The sequence below is a fragment of the Theropithecus gelada genome, chromosome 7a (assembly GCF_003255815.1).
Source record: "Theropithecus gelada isolate Dixy chromosome 7a, Tgel_1.0, whole genome shotgun sequence".
Classification (NCBI taxonomy): domain Eukaryota; kingdom Metazoa; phylum Chordata; class Mammalia; order Primates; family Cercopithecidae; genus Theropithecus; species Theropithecus gelada.
This window is the reverse complement of record NC_037674.1, coordinates 54,009,169-54,027,542: the sequence shown is the minus strand read 5'-3', so window position 1 is coordinate 54,027,542 and position 18,374 is coordinate 54,009,169. Positions and strand designations below refer to the sequence as shown.

The window sequence follows — 18,374 nt, the reverse complement described above, 5'->3', positions numbered from 1 at the left end:
CGTAATCCCAGCACTTTGGGAGGCCAAGGCAGGAGGACTGCTTGAGCTCAGGAGTTTGAGACCACCCCGGGAAACACAGCAAGGCCCCATGTCTACTAAAAAAATAAAAACAGCCGGGCATGGTGGCTCATGCCTGTAATCCTACCACTTTGGGAGGCCAAGGCGGGCGGATCATGATGTCAGGAGATTGAGACCATCCTGGCTAACATGGTGAAACCCAGTCTCTACTAAAAATACAAAAAATTAGCCGGGCATGATGGTGGGCACCTGTAGTCCCAACTACTTGGGAGGCTGAGGCAGGAGAATGGCGTGAACCCGCGAGGCAGAGCTCACAGTGAGCCAAGATAGCGCCACTGCACTCCAACCTGGGCAACAGAGTGAGACTCCCTCTGAAATAAATAAAATATATAAAATAAAATAAAAATAAAGAAATTAGCCAGGCGTGGTGGTGTACACCTGTGGTTCCAGCTACTTAGGAGGCTGGGGTGGGAGGATTGCCTGGGAGGTTGAGGCTGCAGTGAGCAATGATTGTGCCACCGCACTCCAGTCTGGGCAACAGAGCAAGACCATGCCAAAAAAAAAAAAAAAAAATTGGGAAAGATGGGGAGGAGTAAGATTACATCTTGATTTTTCCCTAACCTTTCACTGAATTAAGCATTTCCTTCCATGGTGAATGTTGCTGGGAACAAACCTCATTAGCAGCACCTGTTACTTTGTTACCAACGGAAATAACAGATATTTTCATATTACACTACAGCTGTTGCAGACATCTTGAGATATCATTTTTGCTCATCATTACCTCAGAATTACAGTAATTAGACCAAACTCTGGATCTTGTTATTTAACGTGCCAATAAAACATATCATGTAATATCACAAATATTTTCATAAACCCTATTTTGATATAATTTATTTCCATTGCTCTCTGTATTTTATTTTGTGCACTTAAAAAAATCTATTCTGAGAAGTCCATAGGCTTCATCAGATACCAAAGAGGTCCATGGCACAAAAAGGCTAAGGATGCTGGGGTCTAACCCAGTCGGTTTGCTGCCAAAAGTGAGGTCCTGTAAGTATTCAAATACAAAGAAATGTGTTTCTACAATTTTCCATGATGCAATCTCTCCCCACCTTCCTTTCAGGCTGGATACTTTTATGGGCAGAACCTGGTCATTTTCCTAAGAAGACAAAGGCTTTGTGTATAAAAGGCGGCAGAGCCCAGTATGGCTATGGGCCAGAGGTCAGATTCCAAAGTTAGGCAAATAAGGTGGGTCTCTATACTCAGTGGAAATGTGGGTATGGGGAGGGGCGAGGCCCAGGTGAGCTCCGTGAAGAAGGGTTGGGGTAGGAAAAGGTTGTCCTTGACAGTGCTCTTCGTGTCATTGTTCATTTCAATACGTGTGGTCACCTACTGGGTGCTGAGGCCTGGCCATACAAAGGACACTACAGTAGTCTAGCTCTCCTTCTCCACCTGGGGCCCAGAGATGCAGGGAGAGGGAGAAGAAGGCTTCAGGCTTCGGCGTCAGGCTTACTGGCTTAGAATCCTAGCTCCCAGCTGGGCACGGTGGCTCACGCCTGTAATCCCAGCACTTTGGGAGGCTGAGGCAGGCAGATCACAAGGTCAAGAGATCGAGACCATTCTGACCAACATGGTGAAACCCCGTCTCTACTGTAAAGTACAAAAATTAGCTGGGCATGGTGGCGCTCGCCTGTAGTCCCAGCTACTCAGGAGGCTGAGGCAGGAGAATTGCTTGAACCCAGGAGGCGGAGGTTGCAGTGAGCCGAGATCGCGCCACCGCACTCCAGCCTGGCAAGAGAGCGAGACTCCGTCTCAAAAAAATAAAATAAAATAAAATAAATAAATAAATAAATAAAAAGAATCCCAGCTCCCTTACTTGTTGGCTCTGTGAGTTCACTTGTTTGTTTCTTCATCTATAAACATAGAAGGGAGAAAAAGTACCTACCGGGTAGGTTTCAGGACTTCTCAGAGCTAATCTATGCAGTGAAGTGGCTGGGAGGCTCAGTGCACATGCAGTAGACATCAGTGGCCATCATGATTCACCCACAGCTGCAAGTCATCCCCAGGACCGGGAAGTCCCCAGAATTCAAAGTCCCTGTGCCTAGCAAAACTTCCCTGTCCTAAGTTCTCCTCTCTCAAAAGGTTGCTTTTCCTATAGCGCAAATAGATGGTAATGGATTATCCCACAAATGATTATCTACTGAAGGTGTTCAGCCTGGCTTGCCCTTTCAGGAAGGAGGTTGAGGTTTCTCCAGAAAGCTGCTCAGAGGTAGTGTCTCTCTAAGCATTTCGACGAAGGCCCAGTGAATGTGCCCCATCCAAGCACTGACTCTCTCACTTCTCTTTTTGAGCCTGTGCAGAAGCCATGTTCATTGCCAATTGCTGCTGGTAGAGACTGGTGATCGAACACCAAAGTGGACTTTTCCGTAAATGCTTGTCATGTGCCTGTGTTAGCCTATGCACATTACATTTTCATAGCCCTAAGTTGTTTCATTAATAGGCCTGAATTAGTACTATAATACTGGGGAATGAAGAATGAATGATCCTGTTTCTTTTTTCTCAATTTGTCTATCTCATTTTCCACTGTATCCCTTACCTAGAATGGTGCTTGGCACAAGTGGATGCTCCGTAGGTTTATTTTATTTTATGTTATTATTTGATTTGATTTGATTTGATTTTTGAGACAGAGTCTCACTCTGTTGCCCAGGATGGAGTGCAGTGGACACAATCTTGACTCATTGCAACCTCCAGTTCCCAGGTAAAAGTGATTCTCCTGCCTCAGCCCCCTGAGTAGGTGGGACTACAGGCATGCACCACCACATCTGGCTAATTTTTGTATTTTTAATAGAGATGGGGTTTTGTCACATTGGTCAGGCTGGTCTCAAACTCCTAACCCCAAGTGATCCACCTGCCTTGGCCTCTCAAAGTGCTAGGATTATAGGTGTGGACCACTATACCTGGCCTTCAGTAAATATATTTTAATTCATTATTCAAATATATGATAAATCAACATAATTTTAAAAAGACAAATATAAAAAGATATCAGTAAAAATATTCTCCCTCCAGGCATTTAACCCCATCCACCCAGTTACTAACCGCATTTCATTCCCATAGCTAACCACTGTTAGTTGTTCCTTGAATGTCCTTCCTGGGTTTCTTTATGTACATCCAAATAAGTATATATTTCTTTTTCCTTTTTTCCTTTCCTTTCCTTTTCTGACAGAGCCTTGCTCTGTTGGCCAGGCTGGAGTGCAGTGGTGCAACCACAGTTTCACTGCACCCTCAACTTCCTGGGCTCAAGCAATCCTCCCACACCTCAGCCTCTTGAGTAGCTGGTACTAAAGGTATTGGGATTATAGGCATGAGCTACTGCACCCAGCCAAGTATGTATATTCTTATTTTCCTCACCTTCTTACATAAAAGGTAGAGTACTACACAGCATTCTGCACCTCGCCTTGTAAAAAAATTCAACAGTATATCTTGGCACTCCTTCCATAAGACTAAAGAGAGGGGTGCCATTCTTATTTTCACAGCAGCATATTATTCCATTGTATGAATACATCATAATTTTTGTAACCAGTCCTCTATTGATGATCATTTGAGTTGTTTCCATTTTTTTTAATTCCTGGAGAATGCAGCAATGGATAATCTTATATGGATTTGATTAAGTGTAAGAATAAATACATCCATGAAACACGTTCTCAAAAGTGGAATCACTGAATCAAAGGGTATTTGCAGTTGTCATTTTAACAGATGATGCCAAATTGCTTTCTTTAAGGGTTGTATTGATGTACGACTCAGTAAATATTGAATATATGGATGAATAATATTTTCAAGTTCAGTCATTTTGAGGCCCCCAGCATGCAAGAAAAACCAGGGGAGAGGGCTATTGCTGGTCCAGAAAAGTCGCCAATGTTATTGTGATGCTTTTGGCCCCCTCAAAGCCACTGAGTGACTTCGTCTTGCCATCTTTCCAACATGGCTGCTGGTTGGGGAGGGCAGTGTCCAGAGAGGTCCCCCTCAGCCCTTCTCCCACCCAACACAGGCTGTTCTATTTTATCCATAGGACAATGGCCAGGTACTGGGAACTTTCCAAGGGCCTATAAAAAGATCTAAGATCTGGAAGAAACAACCAACCAACCAGTATTGGCTCTAAAATTCAAAAGGAGAAAAATGCAAAATCACAATGAATAAATGTATAAGTAAATGTCTATACTATGTAATATTGCATCAGCTTCATTTAGCATTCATAAAGGTTTCATCACATCTGAAAATGGTTTGGAGGCCAGATTATCTTAGCTCACGAAAATCCCCAAGTATGCAAGAAAACTGCCAAGAAATCATTACCAATTGTAAATGAAATGAATTCCTCAAGGCCAAATCATTTCAAAAGCAAATTCATAAGAATTATCCTTTCCAAAAAGCTTAAAGCAAAAGACATATTTTTTTTTGTAAAATGTGGCCATGACATTTAAAAATTATATATATTTGATAGTAGTGAGATGGGGACTCCAAAGGTGAGAGTGCCCTGGACCTACCATGGCCTTAAAAACATTGCCAGCCTCATCTGAGCCATAAAGCACCCATCTGGGGCTGTCTGGGCCTGTAGTCTCTGCTCCTGACAGCCCAGAGTGGAAAACCACCCCTCAGATCAGAGAGGCTCCTTTGTCAGTGTACCTCTCAGTTTCAGCAGCAAGAACAAGACACAAGTTAATTTCGCTATAGATAATCCGGCCTCACTAGTGAGTATTTCTGAGTCCCATGTAAAAATCAAATTCTTCAGAGTTGCTTACTGTTTGCTCATGACAGCTGGAGAAGGGACAAGTTTTGGGATCAGTTTAGGGACCATAGGGAAGACAAGGGGCCAAGGACCACAATTTTGAGAACTCTCTTTCTACAGCCTTTTGGAGGCCAGATGGCCACTGTGGGGCCCAGTTGCAGAGACCTGGTACACCTAGCCGCCTGGACAGCTAGGGCCCCTGGGCTTGTCTCTCAATTTAGTCCTATCCCTGTCTCCCTTCCCCTCTCTTTACAGCTGGGAAAACGGAGATCCTCTGTAGATTCCTAATGATTTTGAGCCCTTACCATGTGCCAAGTACTTCACAAACACACATATATGATTTCCTTTCATCTTTATAGCAGGTATACAGGTAGTATTACTGTCCCCATTTTTTCCCACTATAAAGACAGGGACACTGAAACTCAAGAATGGAAATGGTCTGTCCAAGACAAGGAGTAAGTCCATGGCAGGGCCAAGAACCTGGTACCCCATCCTCCTCCCCCATACATGCTGCATCCTCCTCCCATGCCATTGCTCCAGCCATTTTCCCTGCTACCCAAACTCTTTAAATACTTTAAAAATACATTAATTCAAAATTAATAGTCAATGTATTCAAACTTCCAAATAAGAAACACATTTAAAAACATTCCTCCCACTCCAGTATCTACTTCTGGGTCTTTTCTGTGCCCGTCATCATGTATCCTGACTGCCTTCTTCCTGCTTCCCTCTTCATTGCTTTGCTCACATAAGTACACTGTAAACTCCTTTCGTAGACCCCTTTGCCCAACCAGAAGGATGCCTGAACTTCTACCATCAGAACAGCATCTCTTTAGGCTTTCAGTTAAAATGCTTGATCTCAAAGTGGGTTTTAGTCCCTGTTGCTTGTGTGGGAAGGGTGGAAGTGTCCAAGATCAGATTTGGCTGAGTGATGGGGGCACTGGGAAGGGGAGAGCCTGAGGGCCTCTAGGAAGCGGGAAGGTGAAGGCAGAGGGGACTATGCTGTGCTGGGCTGGGTGCCAGGCCCTGGGAACAGGGCGGTAACAGGAAGGACACAGGGCCTCTGCAGCTGCAGCCCATTGCCTCCTCAGGGTTCAGTGCTCCCCTGCTCCTGGGGCAGTGTGACTCTCCCTAACTCCCATGCTGGCTTTGACTGCCTGGCACTGAGCCCCTGCCAACCCTCTATCCTCTATCAGCTCCCAGAGACACCCAGGCCTCTATCTGTCTGAGCCTCAGTCCCCTGGCCCCAGGGCTGGGAGACTGGCCAGCACCTCAGATTTGTTCCCTCTCAGAAAAAGAGCCAGGAGGTATGCAGATTTGCTTAACAATTTGGTAGGGAAATGAGGCCTACTGGAAACCAGAGTCCACAGTTCAAGAGGGTCTGACAGCCTTGGGCTCCTTTGCTGGGGCTGTTCTCTCTGAGGCTCTCCCACTTGACAAAACTGAGAGTTTCCTGCAGTGGGGGCCAGGCCTAGTCCTGTGGTGAGTTCTCAGCACCACCCATCACTAGCCAGAGGCAAAGAGCAGGGGCCAGGGATGTTTGTTAAATGAATTAGTTACCAAACTGAGACTTGTTGTACATCAGGGACTGTATCGAGTGTTTTGCATTTACTGGCTCATTTAAGCCCCTAGCAGCTCTAGGGGGTAGATGTTATTATGCGCCATTGTACAGTTGAGGAAGCTGAGGCACACAGAGGCTGGGAGACTGGCCCAAGCTCCCACTGCTCCTTATTTATTTATTTATTTACTTATTTATTTACTTATTTATTTAGAGACAGGGTCTCACTTTGTCACCCAAGCTGGAGTGCAGTGGCGCAATCTCAGCTTGCTGCAGCCTTGACTTCCGGGGCTCAAGCAATCCTCCTGCCTCAGACCCCCAAGTAGCTGGACTATAGGCATATACCACCATGCCCAGCTAATTTTTTGGTAGAGATGGGGTTTTGCCATGTTGCCCAGGCTGGTCTCAAACTCCTGAGCTCAAGTGATCCACCTGCCTCAGCCTCCCAAAGTGCTAGGATTACAGGTGTAAGCCATCAGGCCCAGCCCCCTTCTTTATTTCAAAACCACTCCTCCACTACCCTACCCCTGCCCCAGTCCCCCCAACAACTTCCCACCAGTGCAGTAGGCTTGGTGCAGGGTGCCCCCTTTCAGAGCTTTGCGGACATACCTGGAAAGCCCTCTCGCTGGTCTGGGGTCTCCCTGTGGCAGCTGTGTTCTCTGGTCAAAGCATCATCTGCTCTGAGGATGGCCTTGCTCTTCTCTGGCCTGCCCCTGCTCGGCCCATTCACAGCTCCAGTCCCCCAACCTTCTTCACCCACCCCACCCACTCCTCATCAGGCCAACTTCCTTCACAAGGCCCTACCAGGATAGCATTGTCCAACCCCCAAGGAACAGAGCCATCTCTGCTTCTACCTCAGGGACACAAGGCCTCCATTTGTGCCCTGGATGGGGGTGGTGATTAGGACTGCTTTTCCATCAGGGCCCAGGGTCATATGATGCAAAAGTGTCACCTCAAAGGGGTCATGCTTGCACCAACTGCAGTGGGCAGCCAAGCCTGTAGATGGAGTGGAGCCCTGAGGGGGAGGGGGCAGCTTGGTTGTGATGGCTGCAACAATCCAGAGGGCTTTGAGCATGGGGACTGAAAAGAGCACAGCCTCCACCGGCCTGCAGAGTTGTGGGAAGAATGACTGCAGGCCCTCACAGCTTTGTCTCACGCCACTGTTGCGTTTCAGAGCATGCAGGGCCAGGCCTTTGGAGATCACTTAGCCATCCATCTCCTTGCTGTGCAGGTGGAAAACTGCAGCCCAGAGAGGGCGGGGACATGCCCGGGGGCACACAGCATACAAGTGATAAGGCTGTTTTCCTCTCTGGGCCTCCTGCAGATCTGTGCACTCCTCCAACGGGAGGTCAGCATCTCGGCCAGCTCCGTCTCCCTGGGGTCTGGCAGTTACAAAGGCAGTGTGCAGTGAATGCTTCTTCAGAGGCCTCTGGGCACATGCTACCAACTCTGGGGAGACTGACCTAGGATGAGTCTCTGGCTCTGTATTCCCCTAGGGTTTTCCCAGAGGCTGGCCATGTAGGAGCAAGTTTACTGCCCAAATTTCCCCTTTTCAATAAACACCAGCTACTTCCTCCTGGGTGGCTGCTTCCTTCTGGTCACTGGGTTCCTGGAAGGCTCGAGGAAGCAGGGGCTTAAATGGGCATGCAGGGCAGACCCTTCAACACCTCTCATGCCTGTACTAGATGCGGGGGAGGTACACAGGCTGTACAAAGCTGGCCCTGACCACAGGACATTGCTGTTTAATATAAGAGACCTCAGGAACTGCAAAAGTCAACAAACCATTTACAAAGGTTCTAGGGAATTAGGAACCACCAGAGACAGCCCCAACATTTCCATGGAGGAGGCCCTTAGGAAGAACTGAAGCTATATTTATTTACATAAACTATAAACATTGTCCAAATTGAAAATGGAGGTACTAACAGAGATGAGATAAAGCCCCATTGCCTAGTTCTCCTCAGCTCATGGCCCTAGGAGTGAGGGGAGAAGGGTTTGTTCATGAAATAAAAAGCATTCCAGCAGGGCCTTGAGAGAGTCAGTGGGGAAAAGGGGCCTGGGGGAGGTCTAGAGAGTCAAGAGGGTTTTAGGGTTGATTCTGGAGGCTCTAGGGATCCTTGGAAGGCTTGGGCCACTTCCCAAGCCTGGTCGGGTAGACAGAGACTCAGGGCCCTCCAGGGGACCCTCCTGAGACATTGCTGTTGGCCTTGAGGCTTCCATACTTCACAATTCTCACTGGGGACTCAGGCCTGTGTCTGTGCAGGCTCCTCAGAGGGCCATATTCTGAACCTGGCGAGACTGAGGCAGGGGCCAGGCCAGTTTATCCCCTAGTATACTAAAAGGCTCAGTGCCTGGGCCTGGCTGCTTGAGGGGCCTGTGAAATGTTTGTGGCCTAAGAAAAATGTATTGGCTCTAAAACCCAAGAAAAACAGCAAAATTAGAATTAATGAACATCTAATTAAATATCTAAACATGTAACATGTCACCTTTATAGCCATCATAAAAATGTCATAACAGAGCTGGGCACCACGGCTCATGCCTTAATCCCAGCACTCTGGCAGGCCAAGGTGGGAGGACCACTTGAGACCAGGAGTTTGAGACCAGCCTGGGCAACATGGCAAAGACCTATCTCTACAAAAAATACAAAAATTAGCTGAGCATGGTGCTGCGCACACCTGTGGTTCCAGCTACTTAGGAGGCTGAGGTGGGAGGATAGCTTGAGCCCAGGAGGGGGAGGTTACAGTGAGCCGAGGTAGCGTCACCGCACTCCAGCAGCCTGGGTGACACAATGAGACCCATCTCAAAAAAAAAAAAAAAAAAAAAAGGGTCATTACATTTGAGAATAATTTCTAGGTTAGGTTTCTCTCACTTGGCCACAATTCCCACATAGATGTGATGATTGCCCAGAAATCAGCCAATTAAAAATCAAAATGAAAACTCATAATTAGATAATATCAAGAGCACAATTATGGGTATTCCTGAAAACATTTTTATAGCAAAAATTATGTGTATGTTTACTATGGGATGTAGGGTATTTTAATATATTTGATATGATGTAAGGTGTGGCCTCTGAAAGGAAGAGAGCAGTGGCCTACAAGCATTTTATTTATTTTTATTTATTTATTTGTTTTGAGACAGAGCCTCGCTCTGTTGCCAGGCTGGAGTGCAGTGGCACGATCTTGGTTCACTGCAACCTCCTTCTCCCAGACTCAAGCGATTCTCCTGCCTCGGCCTCCCGAGTAGCCGGGATTATAGGCGCCTGCCACCGCGCCTGGCTAATTTTCCTATTTTTAGTACAGATTGGGTTTCACCATGTTGGCCAGGCTGGTCTCAAACTCCTGACCCTGTGATCTGCCCTCCTTGGCCTCCCAAAGTGCTGGGATTACAGGTGTGAGCCACCACGCCCAGCTCTGCAAGCATTTTAAAATAGCCCCAGCTTGTCTGTGCTGGGTGACCAGGGAAGGACTAGGGGCTCAGGTGTAGGGGATCCAGGCTGAAGTCTAGCTTGCCCACTGAGGGGCACAGACAGCAGGTACGGTTCTGTATGCCAGGCCCTGGCGGATACAGCATTGAACAAACCAATCATTCTCCTGCCCTCATGGAGATTATATTCTAGTAAGGCAGGGAGGTGACACACAAGAAAGCAGATAAAAGTAATGCATGCTATGTTGTATAAATGCTGTGATGACATGTAAATGATTACCACTTAAAACAGCACCCTTGTCCCGTCCCATCTGCCTAGCCCTGGCCAGCCAGCCCAGACTCAGTCCAGGAGCGCGGCTCGTGCCTCCTTCCTTGGGCCTAGCAGACATTGGTCCCCGTGAGACACCTCATGGGTCTTGGTACTGTCCACTGGGACCACAGGTCATGGCCACCCCCACTTCTTCATAACTTACTGATAGAGCTAGAAGAGATGGGCTACACCCTCCCCTGTCCTGTTGCCTCCCCATACCACAGCAATACAGACCTGGTTCTCCCAGCTCTTCCCCTTCCCACAGTATTTCAAGATCAGACCCCACCCTGACTGCCTACCCCACAAGCCAATTAGTCACAGCCCCTTTTACATACACGGTGAAGCCCAAATTGAACTTGGACCCCTCACTCCTGAGAGCAGCCCACTCCATTCCTGCAGCACCGCAGTCTCTGGCCTCCCTTGTCTGGGCCGGGTCTGACTGTTGAATTCCTCCTCTCTGAATCTGCTGACTGATGAGGAAGATATCGGTGTTAACTGTATGATGATAATAATAACAGCTGATACGTGCTGAGTGCTTACTATGTGTGAGGCACCATGCTAAGCACTTTCATATGCATTTCTCACATAACCCTTCCAATAACAACAGCATGAGATAGCTACTTGTATTTATCAACCCCATTTTATAAATGAAGAGACTGAGGCCTAGAGAGGTTAAATCACTTGCCCAAGGTCATGTCTCTGGTAAGTGCCAGAGTTAGGAGACACATCCGGTCAGTGGGAAGTCAGAGTCCAGTCCTTAACACTGTGCTGACTGTGCTCAAAGACAGGTGGAGAGGGCTAAGGTGGGAGCGCCCTTGCTGTGGCCACCCTAGCCAGACCTCTGATGGGCCCCAGGAAAGGAACACTTGTGTGATGCCACTGTAGGGCCTGCAGAGAGTCGGCGGGCTGGGTGAGGACCCAGAGCCTGCCCTTCCTACCTGGGTGGCTCTAAACAGGTAGTATAATTTGTGTCCCTGTCTAGCTCAGAAACGTCAGTTTTCCTCCTGGGTCTTTCAGTGTGTCTGTATAAAACATGCAAATCTATAAGGGTGAGATATTTGGTTTGGGCCTTCACAAATGCAGCTATACACTTCCTTTTTCCTTTGAATAAAGTGAGCTCTTGTATTCACTATTCCCTCTCCCTGGAATGCTTCACCCACATTTCTGGTTGCCCCTGTCCCTCCCATCATCTGGGTCTGTGTTCCACGTCACAGGATCAGACCAGCCTCCTTGCCTGTTCTGGGGGAGCAGCCTGCTACCTGCCCCCTCACCTCATCCTCTCACTTTGCTTTTTATTTATTTTATTTTTTATTCTTGTGGGAACATAGTAGGTGTTTATGTTTATGGATTACATGAGACATTTTAACACAGGCATGCAAGGCATAATAATCACATCAGGGTAAGTAACATATTCATCACCTCAAGCATTTATCCTTTGTGTTACAAACAATCCAATTATACTTTTTTTTTTTCTTTTTAGACCGAGTTTCGCTCTTGTTCCCCAGGCTGGAGTGCAATGGTGTGATATTGGCTCACTGTAACCTCCGCCTCCTGGGTTCAAGAGATTCTCCTGCCTCAGCCTGCCGAGTAGCTGGGATTACAGGCATGGGCCACCATGCCCGGCTAATTTTGTATTTTTAGTAGGGACGGGGTTTCTTCATGTTGGTCACGCTGGTCTTGAACTCCCAACCTCAGGTGATGCGCCCACCTCGGCCTCCCAAACTGCTGGGATTACAGGCATGAACCAACGTGCCTGTATTATACTCTTTTGGTTATTTTTAAACGTACAATTATATTATTTTTGACTATAGTCACCCTGTTTTGCTAGCAAATACTTAGTCTTATTCATTCTTTCTCTTTGCTTTATTACAAAGCAATAGATTTGCCCTCTCAGGTTGTGAGTGTTCAAATAATCTATAAAACACTGATAAATACTAGGTGCTATTTTAAGTGATAATATTTACATGTCATCACGGCATTTATACAACGTAGCACACATTACTTTTATCTGCTTTCTTGTGTATCACCTCCTTGCCTTACTAGAATATAATCTCCACGAGGGCAGGAGAATGATTGGTTTGTTCACTGCTCTATCCGCCAGGGCCTGGCATACAGAACTGTACCTGGCATTCAGAAGGCGCTCAATAAATATATGTTGAATTCAATGAATGAACTGAAGTCTGGAGAGGCAGGAAACGCTTTGGCTTTCATGAATTCTGCAAATATTTACTGAGCACCCACTCAGCGCCAGGCAATAGGCTGTCTCATTTTTACAATATTAGCTTGAGACTCTGGCAGGAGGGAGATTTAAAAATCAAGTTTTTAGAAAAAGGTACACAGTGTGAAATGCAGTTTTAAGTGGACACTCCGTTGGGTTTTGAGAGATGCACACTCCCATGTACTTACACTGCCGTAAAGAAATAGACCATTGCTTCACCCCACAGGGCGAGGACTTGGAGCACAGGTAGCACGAAGGCAACTGACTTGCAGGGATGCTGGACGCAGGACCCTGCCTCCGGGGACTGCGGGGGCAACGGCTGGCGGGCGGGCGGGGGCGGGACTACAAGTCCCAGGCTGCTTTGCGCACCCGCGGGCCTTGCGGAGCGATGGGGCGGTGCGGAGGGGTAGGGGGCGCAGCGGCGGTGGCGCGAAGGCGCGGGGCGCGGGCGCGGGCTCGGGCTCCTACCGTTGGCGCGTGGTAGCTATGCCGGGGGCTGGATCCCGGGCGGAGGAGGGCGGTGGCGGCGAGGGCGCGGCTCAGGGGGCGGCCGCGGAGCCCGGGGCGGGTCCCGCGCGGGAGCCAGCGCGGCTGTGCGGCTATCTGCAGAAGCTGTCGGGCAAAGGCCCCCTGCGCGGCTACCGCAGCCGCTGGTTCGTGTTCGACGCGCGCCGCTGCTACCTCTACTATTTCAAGAGTCCGCAGGACGCGCTGCCCCTCGGCCACCTGGACATCGCGGACGCCTGCTTCAGCTACCAGGGCCCCGACGAGGCGGCGGAGCTGGGCGCGGAGCCGCCCGCGCACTTCCAGGTGCACAGCGCAGGAGCCGTCACGGTGCTCAAGGTGGGACCGCGCGCCCCAAAGCCGCCCTTGCGCTTCCGCAGGCGCCCGCTGCCTCGACCACGGGCCTGCGCCATCCACCCTCCTTCCTCCAAGGCCTCCTCGCCCCTGCCCACGTCGGCCTGCCTTTCCCTGCTTCTCCACATCCCGCCCTCGTTCCTATCTTCACCCCTCTACCTGGGCTTCGGCCAGTCTGGCTGGGGCTACCCAGCCCCATCTCCTTCCTCAGACACCTTGACCCATTATCCCCTCTGCGCCTAACCTCGGGCCCCTCTCTGGTGTCTCCCGACCCCCATCATCCCGTGTATGTCCCGTGCAGCCTTCCCAGGCCTGTAACCGTAGGCTTCTACCCTCGGGGCCTCCTTTAGAACTCTGCCGGCGGGGCGCTGTGGCTAACGCCTGTAATCCTAGTACTTTGGGAGGCTGAGGCGGGTGGATCACGAGGTCAGGAGATCGAGACCATCCTGGCTAACACTGTGAAACCCCGTCTCTACTGAAAATACAAAAAATTAGCCGGGCGGCCGGGCGCGGTGGCTCAAGCCTGTAATCCTAGCACTTTGGGAGGCCGAGACGGGCGGATCACAAGGTCAGGAGATCGAGACCATCCTGGCTAACACGGTGAAACCCCGTCTCTACTAAAAAGTACAAAAAACTAGCCGGGCGAGGTGGCGAGCGCCTGTAGTCCCAGCTACTAGGGAGGCTGAGCCAGGAGAATGGCGTAAACCCGGGAGGCGGAGCTTGCAGTGAGCAGAGATCCGGCCACTGCACTCCAGCCTGGGTGACAGAGCGAGACTCCGTCTCCAAAAAAAAAAAATTAGCCGGGCATGGTGGCGGGCGCCTGTAGTCCCAGCTACTTGGGCGACTGAGGCGGGAGAATGGCGTGAACCCGGGAGGCGGAGCTTGCAGTGAGCCGAGATGCGCCACTGCACTCCAGCCTGGGGGACAGAGCGACTCTGTCTCAAATGAAAAAAGAAAAAAGACCTCTGCCTATAATCTTGGTACCTCAGTGAACCGCTCTGTGCTGCAGCGGCCTCCTCTGTAAACTGGGATAGCAGTAGTATCTACCTCATGGGGTGTTGGGATTAAATGAATTATAGTCTAAACTGCTCAGTAAATGTTAGTGCTTTTATTTATTTGTTTATTCTTTTTGAGACAGGATCTCGTTCTGTTGTCCAGGCTGGAGTGCAGGGGTGCAATCTTGGCTCACTGCAGCCTCTATGCCTGGGCTCAAGCGATCCTCCCACCTCAGCCTCCCAAGTAGCAGGGACCACAGGCGCAGGCCCCCACGCCTGGCTAATTAATTTTTTTTTTTTTTAAAGAAACGGGGTCTTACTATGTTGCCCAGGCTAGTCTCGAACTCCTGGGCTGAAACCATTCTCCCCATCCAGCTTCCCAAAGTGCTGGGATGCCAGGCGTGAGCCAGAGTGCATTCAGCACTGTAGACAGAAAGAGTCAGAGATGGCAGGGCCCTTAGAGACAGTCCACTACATTTCCCTCCAGAGTGGACAGGAATGCTCCAGCTAAGGTGACACAACAAGTAGGTGCAGAGCCTGTTTTCTTGCTCCTTGCTTTGTCCAGGAGAGGTGGGAGGGGGTCGCTTCAGCCAGTTATGACTTGCTCCTTTGAGGCTCCCTTAATCCTCCAGTGGACAGACACAATGAGAGATACAGTGTAGAGGCAGGAGAGTAGAGTCAGGAGTCCTGGTGCTGAAAGGCCTCCCCTGTCCTTGAGAGTCCTGGGGGACTAGACTGTCACCTCCTAGGAGCCTACCTGCTTTGAGCACCTGGAGGGATCTGGGCCCAGGCCTGGAGCTGGGTATCCTTTCTCCAGGCTTTGCTCCCTGCCTGGTTCCTATGAGTCTCCACCCTCACTCTCACTGTTACGTATTCCCAAGTTGGGCTTTCTCCAGGACAACAGGGTTGGGCTGGGATGTATGAAAGCGCTCTCAAAGTTGGCCACGTGGAGAGCAGAGTAGGCAAGCGCCTGGCCTTATGAGCTGATGACTGTTCCTCAGAGCTGCTAACAGCTGGAGCTGCTCCCTGGAGATGTTCTTAGAGCTTTGTTGACTCAGCTTTTGCCAGCTCAAGCAGGATCTGATTCCCATGTTCTCTTGGGCTCCCCTGTCCTGTCTGTAAGTGTGTGCAGACAGCCTGTTTCCCCAAAGAAAACCAACTCGGGTTGCAGTCCTACTCAGGCTTACTTAGAGAGTGCCTGTATAATCTTGGGAATGACCCTAGTGGGAGACGTTTGCCAAAGGCAGAGGCTCTTCCTCAGTGTACATACGGGCTGTCCCTGTGTCGGATTAATTTCCTGTGGAATGTTTGTTAAAGAAACTAGAGCATCATGTTTCACATTTTTCCCAGATGACTGTAGAGCCCTCTGTCGGTTTTTTTTCATTAAAATAATCGGAATCTCCTGTAATCCCAGCACTTTGGGAGGCCGAGGTAGGTGGATCACAAGGTCAGGAGATCAAGACCTGGCTAACACAGTGACACCCCATCTCTATTAAATATACAAAAAATTAGCCGGGTGTGGTGGCGGGCGCCTGTAGTCACAGCTACTCGAGAGGCTGAGGCAGGAGAATGACGTGAACCCGTGAGGCAGAGCTTGCAGTGAGCAGAGATAGTACCACTGCACTCCAGCCTGGGTGACAGAGCGGACTCCGTCTCAAAAGTAAATAAATAAATAATAATCTGAATCTACATAAGCAGGGTTACAAGGTGCATTCGTTGTCAGAAGTGTGGCTTTAAATTTGGATGGACTTGAACTTGAAGCAGGAGTCTGCTGCTCACACATATTGGACAAATTACACCACTTCCCTGCTCCAGTTTCCTCTTTGGTCTAGTGGGAATTATACCTTCCTCATTAGGTGGCTGTGAGGATTCTGGAGAATGTTACGGAAAATGGCTGGCACATTTTCCATAGTGGTATGGAAAATAGTAGGCACTACATGGCATATGAAATATCAAGCTATGTCTTTGGCCAAATATGTAGTGTATTCATATAATGGAATATTATGCAGTAGTAAACAAAGGAACTAGAGCTATAGGTGTCAACGTGGATTACTCTCACAAACAATAAAATTGAACAAGAAGTAAGTTACAGACTGAAGTTACAGACTGAAGTTAAGTTCAGAATGATACCACTTATAGAAAGGTTAGGAAGATCACGTGAAACAGTACTACAGATCATAAGGATGTATGCTCTTTTGTGAGGGGAATAGCTTCATGGGGCTGATGAGCCCTGGTTTCCAGGTGGTGGTTGCCTCTGATGGGAAGAGGGAGGATGTGATTGGGAATGGGTGCCTCAGGGCTTCTCCTGTTGTTTTGCAGTGTTTTATTTCTTGGACTGGGTCATTGTTTGTCATGTTATGCTATCCATCTTTTTGTAGGTTCAGAATATTTCTTTTTTTAAAGAAAGGAAATACATTTTCCTTTGGGTTACTTACAATGGAGGAGTATTTTGACATGTAAAATTAAATTGGTCACAGAGTAAGATAGTACCAAGTGTTAGCTATATACAACAATGGGAATGTGGTCACAGAGTAAGATAGTACCAAGTGTTAGCTATATACAACAATGGGAATGGAAACCAGGCAAGGCTTTCTGGAAGAAGGGAGGAGAAGGCCGGGCACGGTGGCTCATGCCTGTAATCCCAGCACTTTGGGAGGCCGAGGCGGGTGGATCACTTGAGGTCAGGAGTTTGAGACCAGCCTGGCCAATATGGTGAAACCCTGTCTCTACTAAAAATACAAAAATTGGCTGGGCATAGTGGCACACGCCTATAGTCCCAGCCGTTCGCGAGGCTGAGGCAGGAGAATTGCATGAACCTGGGAGGCGGAAGTTGCAGTGAGCCGAGATCACACCACTGCACTCCAGCCTGAGTGACAGAGTGAGACTCCATCTCAAAAAACAAACAAACAAACACCCCTACTCTAAAACCCTGCCCCCGCCTTTTTTTTTTAGACGGAGTCTTGCTTTGTTGCCCAGGCTGGAGTGCAGTGGTGCAGTCTCTGCTAACTGCAACCTCTGGCTCCGGGTTCAAGCAAGTCTCCTGCCTCAGTCTCCCGAGCAGCTGGGACTATAGGCGTGTACCACCGCGCCCAGCTAATTTTTGTATTTTTAGTAGAGATGGGGTTTCACCATATTGGCCAGACTGGTCTTAAACTTCTGACCTTGTGATCCACCTGCCTCTGCCTCTCAAAGTGCTGGGGTTACAGATGTGAGCCACCGCGCCCGGCCAGGGGTGTGTTTTAAGAAAGTTAAATTTCATTGTACAGTTATTTCTTTTGAGCTGTAGGAGTAAAATCTTTATGGTGGTAAGTATGGAAATTACCAATTTATCTTCCTTTTTGTCTTTCATATGCAAGAACTGATGCCCTTAAGCCTTAATGTTTCACTTCAGGGCTGCCCAGCTGTAGAGGAGACCCTGATTTCTAAGGATTTTAAGTTAGGATTTAGCGCTGCTCAGACTTCAGCTAGTTGTGTATAATTTTACAAATACCATTTCTTATCACAGAGGGTTAAAAAGTAAAGAAAAATTAGCAATTTTCTTATTCTATTATCATATGTTTTTCTTATTTAAAAGCATCTTTCAGCCTTCTCTGGAGAAGCTGTGGTTTTGTTGGGCTTTTTCAAAATGTTTTTCTATGTAAGTCTTAATGAAAGCTGATATAGGAATTTCTTTGTAAACTCCTCTATTCCCAAACTTAGGGATTTGATCTAGTGCTTTATGAGGTAATAGAGGCTAGAGAGGGGATGTGATTTTGCCAATATCATGAAGCTAGACTCAGCCCCTCTCTGAAAGTAGAGGCTCCAGGAACAGTGAATGTCTAAAATGTGGAGTATCTAATTGTATTGTCTGTTCTGACAAGTCTACTTTTTTTTGACTTTGTTGTGGATCAGATAAGGTGTAGTAGTAGTCTTTCCTTTTATTGCATTTGTTATCTGTCGTTTTTGGATAGTGAGTATCACAAGGGAACATTTTACTGCCCAGTTCTTTACCAGGATACCTAGTACCTTTTACTGGACATGTCTGGAAACTGCTGCAAGGGTCTAGCAGAGGCTGATGCTTCCTGTGTGCGTCTCTCTGTGTGTAGGGGTGCTGGAGGCTTCTCACGGAGCTTTACTGGAATCTGAGGCACTTAGGGGAAGGAGAGCATGTGACTGACCAAGGTTGAAGCTTAAACAGCCTTGATCTTCCAGATCTCTGCAGTCTTTGGAGCAAGAGAGCGTCA

General features: G+C 48.4%; 1 protein-coding gene across 2 annotated transcripts in view; it reads left to right on the top strand.

The window, feature by feature from the left end:
• Nucleotides 1–12,724: 12,724 nt before the first annotated feature.
• TBC1D2B (TBC1 domain family member 2B) overlaps nucleotides 12,725–18,374 on the top strand; it is an 80,780-nt gene continuing 75,130 nt past the window's right edge. The window contains exon 1 of one of the 2 annotated variants that reach the window (XM_025390317.1): nucleotides 12,725–13,141. In XM_025390317.1, coding sequence (XP_025246102.1) covers nucleotides 12,785–13,141 — 357 coding nt within the window. In that variant the 5' untranslated portion in view covers nucleotides 12,725–12,784. The remainder of the gene's footprint in view (nucleotides 13,142–18,374) is intronic. The other variant, XM_025390318.1, reaches the window with a different exon arrangement.